The 12138-nt window shown below is 74.3% G+C and overlaps 1 protein-coding gene across 1 annotated transcript in view; it reads right to left on the bottom strand.

Moving 5' to 3' along the window:
- Positions 1 to 12138, bottom strand: part of MYBPC2 (myosin binding protein C2) — a 46299-nt gene that overhangs the window by 7810 nt on the left and 26351 nt on the right. Inside the window, exons 21-23 of the mRNA XM_072847639.1 lie at positions 11226 to 11393; positions 10422 to 10510; positions 8424 to 8616 (exon numbers count right to left, since the gene is read on the bottom strand). Of these exons, the coding sequence (XP_072703740.1) occupies positions 8424 to 8616; positions 10422 to 10510; positions 11226 to 11393 (450 nt within the window). The remainder of the gene's footprint in view (positions 1 to 8423; positions 8617 to 10421; positions 10511 to 11225; positions 11394 to 12138) is intronic.

A 12138-nucleotide genomic window follows, 5' to 3' on the forward strand; every position in this document is an offset into this window, starting at 1 on the left:
GCACCCGCACCCCCCCGGGCGCCCGGCCGCTCTGCGCCACGGCACCCACGGCACCGTCACGGCACCCACGGCCACGGCACCCAGCACCCACAGCACCCACGGCACCCAGCACCCACGGCACCCACGGCACCCACAGCACCCAGCACACCGGCACCCACACCTCCAGCACCCGCACCCCCCGCGGGGCGCCCGGCCGCTCTGCGCCACGGCACCCACGGCACCGTCACGGCACCCACGGCCACGGCCACGGCACCCAGCACCCACAGCACCCACGGCACCCAGCACCCAGCACCCACAGCACCCGGCACCGGCACCCACAGCACCCACGGCACCCAGCACCCACGGCACCCACGGCACCCACAGAACCCAGCACACCGGCACCCACACCTCCAGCACCCGCAACCCCGCGGGGCGCCCGGCCGCTCTGCGCCACGGCACCCACGGCACCGTCACGGCACCCACGGCCACGGCACCCAGCACCCACAGCACCCACGGCACCCAGCACCCAGCACCCACAGCACCCGGCACCGGCACCCACAGCACCCACGGCACCCAGCACCCACGGCACCCACGGCACCCACAGCACCCGGCACCGGCACCCACACCTCCAGCACCCGCACCCCCGCGGGGCGCCCGGCCGCTCTGCGCCACGGCACCCACGGCACCGTCACGGCACCCACGGCCACGGCACCCAGCACCCACAGCACCCACGGCACCCAGCACCCAGCACCCACAGCACCCGGCACCGGCACCCACAGCACCCACGGCACCCAGCACCCACGGCACCCACGGCACCCACAGCACCCGGCACCGGCACCCACACCTCCAGCACCCGCACCCCCGCGGGGCGCCCGGCCGCTCTGCGCCACGGCACCCACGGCACCGTCACGGCACCCACGGCCACGGCACCCAGCACCCACAGCACCCACGGCACCCAGCACCCAGCACCCACAGCACCCGGCACCGGCACCCACAGCACCCACGGCACCCAGCACCCACGGCACCCACGGCACCCACAGCACCCGGCACCGGCACCCACACCTCCAGCACCCGCACCCCCCCCGGGGCGCCCGGCCGCTCTGCGCCACGGCACCCACGGCACCGTCACGGCACCCACGGCCACGGCACCCAGCACCCACAGCACCCACGGCACCCAGCACCCAGCACCCACAGCACCCGGCACCGGCACCCACAGCACCCACGGCACCCAGCACCCACGGCACCCACGGCACCCACAGCACCCGGCACCGGCACCCACACCTCCAGCACCCGCACCCCCCGCGGGGCGCCCGGCCGCTCTGCGCCACGGCACCCACGGCACCGTCACGGCACCCACGGCCACGGCACCCAGCACCCACGGCACCCACGGCACCCAGCACCCAGCACCCACAGCACCCGGCACCGGCACCCACAGCACCCACGGCACCCAGCACCCACGGCACCCACGGCACCCACAGCACCCGGCACCGGCACCCACACCTCCAGCACCCGCACCCCCGCGGGCGCCCGGCCGCTCTGCGCCACGGCACCCACGGCACCGTCACGGCACCCACGGCCACGGCACCCAGCACCCACAGCACCCACGGCACCCAGCACCCACGGCACCCACGGCACCCACAGCACCCAGCACACCGGCACCCACACCTCCAGCACCCGCACCCCCCGCGGGGCGCCCGGCCGCTCTGCGCCACGGCACCCACGGCACCGTCACGGCACCCACGGCCACGGCACCCAGCACCCACAGCACCCACGGCACCCAGCACCCAGCACCCACAGCACCCGGCACCGGCACCCACAGCACCCACGGCACCCAGCACCCACGGCACCCACGGCACCCACAGCACCCGGCACCGGCACCCACACCTCCAGCACCCGCACCCCCCGCGGGGCGCCCGGCCGCTCTGCGCCACGGCACCCACGGCACCGTCACGGCACCCACGGCCACGGCACCCAGCACCCACAGCACCCACGGCACCCAGCACCCAGCACCCACAGCACCCGGCACCGGCACCCACAGCACCCACGGCACCCAGCACCCACGGCACCCACGGCACCCACAGCACCCGGCACCGGCACCCACACCTCCAGCACCCGCACCCCGCGGGCGCCCGGCCGCTCTGCGCCACGGCACCCACGGCACCGTCACGGCACCCACGGCCACGGCACCCAGCACCCACAGCACCCACGGCACCCAGCACCCAGCACCCACAGCACCCGGCACCGGCACCCACAGCACCCACGGCACCCAGCACCCACGGCACCCACGGCACCCACAGCACCCGGCACCGGCACCCACACCTCCAGCACCCGCACCCCCGCGGGCGCCGGCCGCTCTGCGCCACGGCACCCACGGCACCGTCACGGCACCCACGGCCACGGCACCCAGCACCCACAGCACCCACGGCACCCAGCACCCAGCACCCACAGCACCCGGCACCGGCACCCACAGCACCCACGGCACCCAGCACCCACGGCACCCACGGCACCCACAGCACCCGGCACCGGCACCCACACCTCCAGCACCCGCACCCCCGCGGGGCGCCCGGCCGCTCTGCGCCACGGCACCCACGGCACCGTCACGGCACCCACGGCCACGGCACCCAGCACCCACGGCACCCACGGCACCCAGCACCCAGCACCCACAGCACCCGGCACCGGCACCCACAGCACCCACGGCACCCAGCACCCACGGCACCCACGGCACCCACAGCACCCGGCACCGGCACCCACACCTCCAGCACCCGCACCCCCCCCGGCGCCCGGCCGCTCTGCGCCACGGCACCCACGGCACCGTCACGGCACCCACGGCCACGGCACCCAGCACCCACAGCACCCACGGCACCCAGCACCCACAGCACCCACGGCACCCAGCACCCACGGCACCCACGGCACCCACAGCACCCGGCACCGGCACCCACACCTCCAGCACCCGCACCCCCCGCGGGGCGCCCGGCCGCTCTGCGCCACGGCACCCACGGCACCGTCACGGCACCCACGGCCACGGCACCCAGCACCCACAGCACCCACGGCACCCAGCACCCACGGCACCCACGGCACCCACAGCACCCAGCACACCGGCACCCACACCTCCAGCACCCGCACCCCCCGCGGGGCGCCCGGCCGCTCTGCGCCACGGCACCCACGGCACCGTCACGGCACCCACGGCCACGGCACCCAGCACCCACAGCACCCACGGCACCCAGCACCCACGGCACCCACGGCACCCACAGCACCCAGCACACCGGCACCCACACCTCCAGCACCCGCACCCCCGCGGGCGCCCGGCCGCTCTGCGCCACGGCACCCACGGCACCGTCACGGCACCCACGGCCACGGCACCCAGCACCCACAGCACCCACGGCACCCAGCACCCACGGCACCCACGGCACCCACAGCACCCAGCACACCGGCACCCACACCTCCAGCACCCGCACCCCGCGGGCGCCCGGCCGCTCTGCGCCACGGCACCCACGGCACCGTCACGGCACCCACGGCCACGGCACCCAGCACCCACAGCACCCACGGCACCCAGCACCCACGGCACCCACGGCACCCACAGCACCCGGCACCGGCACCCACACCTCCAGCACCCGCACCCCCCGCGGGCGCCCGGCCGCTCTGCGCCACGGCACCCACGGCACCGTCACGGCACCCACGGCCACGGCACCCAGCACCCACAGCACCCACGGCACCCAGCACCCACGGCACCCACGGCACCCACAGCACCCAGCACACCGGCACCCACACCTCCAGCACCCGCACCCCCCCCGGGGCGCCCGGCCGCTCTGCGCCACGGCACCCACGGCACCGTCACGGCACCCACGGCCACGGCACCCAGCACCCACAGCACCCACGGCACCCAGCACCCACGGCACCCACGGCACCCACAGCACCCAGCACACCGGCACCCACACCTCCAGCACCCGCACCCCCCGCGGGGCGCCCGGCCGCTCTGCGCCACGGCACCCACGGCACCGTCACGGCACCCACGGCCACGGCACCCAGCACCCACAGCACCCACGGCACCCAGCACCCACGGCACCCACGGCACCCACAGCACCCGGCACCGGCACCCACACCTCCAGCACCCGCACCCCCCGCGGGGCGCCCGGCCGCTCTGCGCCACGGCACCCACGGCACCGTCACGGCACCCACGGCCACGGCACCCAGCACCCAGCACCCACGGCACCCACAGCACCCAGCACCCACGGCACCCACAGCACCCAGCACCCACGGCACCCACGGCACCCACAGCACCCGGCACCGGCACCCACACCTCCAGCACCCGCACCCCCCGCGGGGCGCCCGGCCGCTCTGCGCCACGGCACCCACGGCACCGTCACGGCACCCACGGCCACGGCACCCAGCACCCAGCACCCACGGCACCCAGCACCCACGGCACCCACGGCACCCACAGCACCCAGCACACCGGCACCCACACCTCCAGCACCCGCACCCCCCGCGGGGCGCCCGGCCGCTCTGCGCCACGGCACCCACGGCACCGTCACGGCACCCACGGCCACGGCACCCAGCACCCAGCACCCACGGCACCCAGCACCCACGGCACCCACGGCACCCACAGCACCCAGCACACCGGCACCCACACCTCCAGCACCCGCACCCCCCGCGGGGCGCCCGGCCGCTCTGCGCCACGGCACCCACGGCACCGTCACGGCACCCACGGCCACGGCACCCAGCACCCACAGCACCCACGGCACCCAGCACCCACGGCACCCACGGCACCCACAGCACCCGGCACCGGCACCCACACCTCCAGCACCCGCACCCCCCGCGGGGCGCCCGGCCGCTCTGCGCCACGGCACCCACGGCACCGTCACGGCACCCACGGCCACGGCACCCAGCACCCAGCACCCACGGCACCCACAGCACCCAGCACCCACGGCACCCACAGCACCCAGCACCCACGGCACCCACGGCACCCACAGCACCCGGCACCGGCACCCACACCTCCAGCACCCGCACCCCCCGCGGGGCGCCCGGCCGCTCTGCGCCACGGCACCCACGGCACCGTCACGGCACCCACGGCCACGGCACCCAGCACCCACAGCACCCACGGCACCCAGCACCCACGGCACCCACGGCACCCACAGCACCCAGCACACCGGCACCCACACCTCCAGCACCCGCACCCCCCGCGGGGCGCCCGGCCGCTCTGCGCCACGGCACCCACGGCACCGTCACGGCACCCACGGCCACGGCACCCAGCACCCAGCACCCACGGCACCCAGCACCCACGGCACCCACAGCACCCACAGCACCCGGCACCGGCACCCACACCTCCAGCACCCGCAACCCCGCGGGGCGCCCGGCCGCTCTGCGCCACGGCACCCACGGCACCGTCACGGCACCCACGGCCACGGCACCCAGCACCCACAGCACCCACGGCACCCAGCACCCACGGCACCCACGGCACCCACAGCACCCAGCACACCGGCACCCACACCTCCAGCACCCGCACCCCCCGCGGGGCGCCCGGCCGCTCTGCGCCACGGCACCCACGGCACCGTCACGGCACCCACGGCCACGGCACCCAGCACCCACAGCACCCACGGCACCCAGCACCCACGGCACCCACGGCACCCACAGCACCCAGCACACCGGCACCCACACCTCCAGCACCCGCACCCCCCGCGGGGCGCCCGGCCGCTCTGCGCCACGGCACCCACGGCACCGTCACGGCACCCACGGCCACGGCACCCAGCACCCACAGCACCCACGGCACCCAGCACCCACGGCACCCACGGCACCCACAGCACCCGGCACCGGCACCCACACCTCCAGCACCCGCACCCCCCGCGGGGCGCCCGGCCGCTCTGCGCCACGGCACCCACGGCACCGTCACGGCACCCACGGCCACGGCACCCAGCACCCAGCACCCACGGCACCCACGGCACCCAGCACCCACGGCACCCACGGCACCCACAGCACCCGGCACCGGCACCCACACCTCCAGCACCCGCACCCCCGCGGGGCGCCCGGCCGCTCTGCGCCACGGCACCCACGGCACCGTCACGGCACCCACGGCCACGGCACCCAGCACCCACAGCACCCACGGCACCCAGCACCCACGGCACCCACGGCACCCACAGCACCCGGCACCGGCACCCACACCTCCAGCACCCGCACCCCCCGCGGGGCGCCCGGCCGCTCTGCGCCACGGCACCCACGGCACCGTCACGGCACCCACGGCCACGGCACCCAGCACCCAGCACCCACGGCACCCACGGCACCCAGCACCCACGGCACCCACGGCACCCACAGCACCCGGCACCGGCACCCACACCTCCAGCACCCGCACCCCCCCCGGGGCGCCCGGCCGCTCTGCGCCACGGCACCCACGGCACCGTCACGGCACCCACGGCCACGGCACCCAGCACCCAGCACCCACGGCACCCACGGCACCCACAGCACCCGGCACCGGCACCCACACCTCCAGCACCCGCACCCCCCGCGGGGCGCCCGGCTGCTCTGCGCCACGGCACCCACGGCACCGTCACGGCACCCACGGCCACGGCACCCAGCACCCACAGCACCCACGGCACCCAGCACCCACGGCACCCACGGCACCCACAGCACCCGGCACCGGCACCCACACCTCCAGCACCCGCACCCCCCGCGGGGCGCCCGGCCGCTCTGCGCCACGGCACCCACGGCACCGTCACGGCACCCACGGCCACGGCACCCAGCACCCACAGCACCCACGGCACCCAGCACCCACGGCACCCACGGCACCCACAGCACCCAGCACACCGGCACCCACACCTCCAGCACCCGCACCCCCCGCGGGGCGCCCGGCCGCTCTGCGCCACGGCACCCACGGCACCGTCACGGCACCCACGGCCACGGCACCCAGCACCCCAGTCCCCAGTCCCAGGCACCCCAGTGCTCCCAGTCCCAGCACCCACGGCACCCAGCACCCAGCACCCACGGCACCCGGCACCGGCACCCACAGCACCGTCACGGCACCCAGCACCCACGGCACCCACAGCACCCGGCACCCACGGCACCCACAGCACCCACGGCACCCGGCACCGGCACCCACACCTCCAGCACCCGCACCCCCCGCGGGGCGCCCGGCTGCTCTGCGCCACGGCACCCACGGCACCGTCACGGCACCCACGGCCACGGCACCCAGCATCCACAGCACCCACGGCACCCAGCACCCAGCACCCACAGCACCCGGCACCCACGGCACCCACAGCACCCACGGCACCGGCACGGCACCCACGGCCACGGCACCCAGCACCAGCACCCGCAGCACCGGCACCAGCACCCACAGCACCCAGCACCCACAGCACCCAGCACCCACGGCACCCGGCACCATCACCCACAGCACCCACAGCACCTGGCACCGGCACCGGCACCAGCACCCACGGCACCCGGCACCCATCAGCGCCCAGCACCCACGGCACCCACGGCACCCATCACCAGCACCCACACCCACGCCGGCACCCACGAACCCCAGCCCCTGCACCCCAACCCCCCAGAACAGCCCCCGCCCCCCACGGCCCCCCAGCACCCCCCAAAACACGCCCCACACGCTGCTCCCAGTGCCCATTCACAACACGCAGTGGCCGTGTCCTCCATGTCCCCAACCCCCCTGGCACCTCCCAGTGCCGGCCCAGCTCCCCGTCCCAGTGCTCCCAGTACCCCCAATCTCAGCACTCCCAGTGCTCCCAGTCCCAGTGCTTCCGGTGCTCCCAGTGCTCCCAGTCCCAGCACTCCCAACACTCCCAGTACCCCCAGTCCCAGCACTCCCAGTGCTCCCAGTGCCCATTGACGACACGCAGTGGCCGTGTCCTCCATGTCCCCAACCCGCCTGGCACCTCCCAGTGCCGGCCAGCTCCCCGTCCCAGTGCTCCCAGTGCTCCCAGTGCTCCCAGTCCCCCCAGTCCCAGCACTCCCAGCGCTCCCAGTCCCCCCAGTCCCAGCACTCCCAGCTCTCCCAGTGCTCCCAGTGCCCATTGACGACACGCAGTGGCCGTGTCCTCCATGTCCCCAACCCGCCTGGCACCTCCCAGTGCCGGCCAGCTCCCCGTCCCAGTGCTCCCAGTCCCCCCAGTCCCAGCACTCCCAGTGCCCCCAGTCCCAGCACTCCCAGCACTCCCAGCACTCCCAGTCCCCCCAGTCCCAGCACTCCCAGTGCTCCCAGTCCCAGCGCAGCCCCGCCGGTGCCCACCGATGACGCGGAGGCAGAAGGTGGCCGTGTCCTCCATGTCCCCAACCCGCCTGGCACCTCCCAGTGCCGGCCCAGCTCCCCATCCCAGTGCTCCCAGTGCTCCCAGTCCCCCCAGTCCCAGCACTCCCAGCGCTCCCAGTCCCCCCAGTCCCAGTGCTCCCAGTCCCCCCAGTCCCAGCGCTCCCAGTGCCCCCAGTCCCAGCGCAGCCCCGCCGGTGCCCACCGATGACGCGGAGGCAGAAGGTGGCCGTGTCCTCCATGTCCTCCACCTGCAGGCGCAGCTGGTACTGCCCCGAGTGCGCCCGCGCCGCCGCCCGGATGAAGAAGACGCTGTCCTGCTCCGAGGTGCGGGTGTGCACGTCCTCCCCCAGCGCCCGGCCCTCCTTCGTCCACGTCACCCGCGGCCGCGGCTTCCCCTGCCGGCGCGACCCACGGCGCTGGGGGGCTGCCCTATAGGGCTGGGGGGCTGCCCTGCGGTGCCCTGCGGCGCCCTGCGGCTGGGAGGTCTCCGTATAGCGCTATGGGGCGGTGACTGCTCCTATAGTGCTGGGGGGCTGGGAGGTCTCCCTATGGGCCTGTGGGGCTGCCCTATAGGGCTGTGGGGCTGGGAGGTCTCCCTATGGGCCTGTGGGGCTGCCCTATAGGGCTGGGGGGCTGCCCTATGGTGCCCTGCGGCTGGGAGGTCTCCGTATAGCGCTATGGGGCTGGTGACTGCTCCTATAGTGCTGGGGGGCTGGGAGGTCTCCCTATGGGCCTGTGGGGCTGCCCTATAGGGCTGTGGGGCTGGGAGGTCTCCCTATGGGCCTGTGGGGCTGCCCTATAGGGCTGGGGGGCTGGGAGGTCTCCCTATGGGCCTGTGGGGCTGCCCTATAGGGCTGTGGGGCTGGGAGGTCTCCCTATGGGCCTGTGGGGCTGCCCTATAGGGCTGGGGGGCTGCCCTACAGTGCCCTGCAGCTGGGAGGTCTCCTTATAGCGCTATGGGGCTGGTGACTGCTCCTATAGTGCTGGGGGCTGGGGTTCTGCCTGGGGAGCTGTGGGGCTGGAAGGTCTCACTAGGGACCTGTGGGGCTGCCCTATAGGGCTGTGGGGCTGGGAGGTCTCCCTATGGGCCTGTGGGGCTGCCCTATAGGGCTGGGGGGCTGCCCTGCGGTGCCCTGCGGCTGGGAGGTCTCCGTATAGCGCTATGGGGCTGGTGACTGCTCCTATAGTGCTGGGGGGCTGGGAGGTCTCCCTATGCACCCGTGGGGCTGCCCTATAGGCCTGGGAGGTCTCCCTATGGACCCGTGGGGCTGCCCTATAGGGCTGGGGGGCTGCCCTGCAGCTGGGAGGTCTCCGTATAGCGCTATGGGGCTGGTGACTGCTCCTATAGTGCTGGGGGGCTGGGAGGTCTCCCTATGCACCCGTGGGGCTGCCCTATAGGGCTGGGAGGTCTCCCTATGGGCCTGTGGGGCTGCCCTATAGGGCTGGGGGGCTGGGAGGTCTCCCTATGGGCCTGTGGGGCTGCCCTATAGGGCTGGGGAGCTGGGAGGTCTCCCCATGCACCCGTGGGGCTGCCCTATAGGGCTGGGGGGCTGCCCTACAGTGCCCTGCAGCTGGGAGGTCTCCCTGGGGAGCTGTGGGGCTGGGAGGTCTCCCTATAGCGCTATGGGGCTGCGAGCTTCCCTTAGAGCGCTATGGGGCTGCAATCTTACCCTATAGCGCCGTGGGGCCGTGAGCTTCCCCTACAGCGCTGTGGGGCTGCAATCTTACCCTATAGCGCCGTGGGGCCGTGAGCTTCCCCTATAGCACCATGGGGCCGTGAGCTTCCCCTACAGCGCTGTGGGGCTGGGATCTTACCCTATAGCGCTATGGAGCTGCAATCTTACCCTATAGCGCTATGGGGCCGTGAGCTTCTCCTATAGCACCATGGGGCCGTGAGCTTCCCCTACGGCGCTGTGGGGCTGCAATCTTACCCTATAGCGCCGTGGGGCCGTGAGCTTCCCCTACAGCGCTGTGGGGCTGTGAGCTTTCTCTACAGCGCTATGGGGCTGGGATCTTCCCCTATAGCGCTATGGGGCTGCAATATTATCCTATAGCACCGTGGGGCCGCGAGGTTCTGTTGCGATGCTGCGGGGCCATGAGCTTCCCTTGTGACGCCATGGGGCCATGAGCTTCCCCTACGGCGCTGTGGGGCTGCGATCTCACCCCATAGCGCCGTGGGGCAGCCCCCCGCGCCCCTCACCTGGAAGGGGATGACGAGGTTCACCTGCTCCCCCACCCTCCTGACGTAGGTCTGCCGCAGATGCCGGGGCAGCCGGATTTTGGGGCGCTCTGGGGGGGCGGGGGGGGGCAGAACGGATGGAGAGGAGCCGTGGGGCAGGGGTGAGCCCAGTGCCCTGTGCCCCCCAACCCCACGGCCCCCAACCCCACACCACCCCAACCCCTTGCCCCCCAACCCCGTGCCCCCCAACCCTGTGCCCCCACCCCATATCACCCCAACCCCTTGCCCCCACCCCACACCAACCCCTTGCCCCCAACCCTGTGCCCCCAACCCCGTGCCCCCACCCCACACCACCCCAACCCCTTGCCCCCAACCCTGTGCCCCCCACCCCATATCAGCCCAACCCCAAACCCCGTGTCCCCCAACCCCGTGCCCCCACCCCACACCCTTGCCCCCACCCCACCAACCCCTTGCCCCCCAACCCTGTGCCCCCAACCCTGTGCCCCCACCCCACACCAACCCTGTGCCCCCAACCCTGTGCCCCCCAGCCCCGTGCCCCCACCCCATATCACCCCAACCCCTTGCCCCCCAACCCTGCGCCCCCACCCCATATCACCCCAACCCCTCGCCCCCAACCCCGTGCCCCCCAACCCTGCGCCCCCACCCCACCACCCCAACCCCGTGCCCCCCAACCCCGTGCCCCCCACCCCACACCACCCCAAGCCCGTGCCCCCCAACCCCGTGCCCCGTGCCCCGAGCCCGGTGCCCAGGCCCCACGCCTTCCCCCACCCCGCTCTGCCCCACGGCCGCCCCACGGCCACCCACCCACGATCTCGCGGATGGTGACGGGGTGGGCCAGCGTGGCCGGGGGGCTCTTGCCGGCGATGTTGACCCCGATGACGCGGAAGAGCAGCTCCTCCCCCGTGGGCAGCCCCCGCACCGTGAAGCCGCAGCGCTCGACCAGCTCCGTGTTGGCCGGGACCCCCTCGTCCGCTGGGGGGGTGGGGAGGTTGGGGCACGGGGTTGGGGGCAAGGCATCGGGGTGGTGTGGGGTTGAGGTGTGGCACGGGGTTGGTGGTGAGTTGGGGTGGTGGGGTTGGGCAAGGGTTGGGGTGTGGGGTGGTGCAAGGTTGGGGTGGGGTGGGGAGGGCAGGGGTGGGGGCAAGGGGTTGGTGGTGTGGGGTTGGGGGGCACCGGGTTGGGATGGTGTGGGGTTGGGGTGGTGTGGGGTTGGGGGGCACGGGGTTGGGGGGCAAGGCGTCGGGGTGGTGTGCGGTTGGGGGCACAGGGTTGGGGGGCAAGGGGTTGGGATGGTGTAGGGTTGGGGGCACGGGGTTGGGGGCAAGGGATTGGGGGGCAAGGCGTCAGGGTGGTGTGGGGTTGGGGGCATGGGGCTGGGGGCAAGGCGTTGGGGTGGTGTGGGGTTGGGGGCACGGGGTTGGGGGCACAGGGTTGGGGGCAAGGCGTCGGGGTGGTGTGGGGTTGGGGACACAGGGTTGGGGTGGTGTGGGGCAGAGGGCACAGGGTTGGGGGGCAAGGGGTTGGGGGGCAAGGCGTCGGGGTGGTGTGGGGTTGGGGGCACGGGGTTGGGGTGGCGTGGGGTTGGGGGGCAGAAGGAAGGGGTTGGGGTGGTGTGGGGCAGGGGGCAAGGGTTGGGGGGCACAGAGTAAGGGGTGGAGTGATAGGGGCTTGGGGGGCACGGGATCGGGGTAGTGTGGGGTTGGGGAGCAGAGGGCAG

This window comes from Ciconia boyciana, chromosome 28, assembly GCF_034638445.1.
Source record: "Ciconia boyciana chromosome 28, ASM3463844v1, whole genome shotgun sequence".
In the NCBI taxonomy this organism is placed as follows: domain Eukaryota; kingdom Metazoa; phylum Chordata; class Aves; order Ciconiiformes; family Ciconiidae; genus Ciconia; species Ciconia boyciana.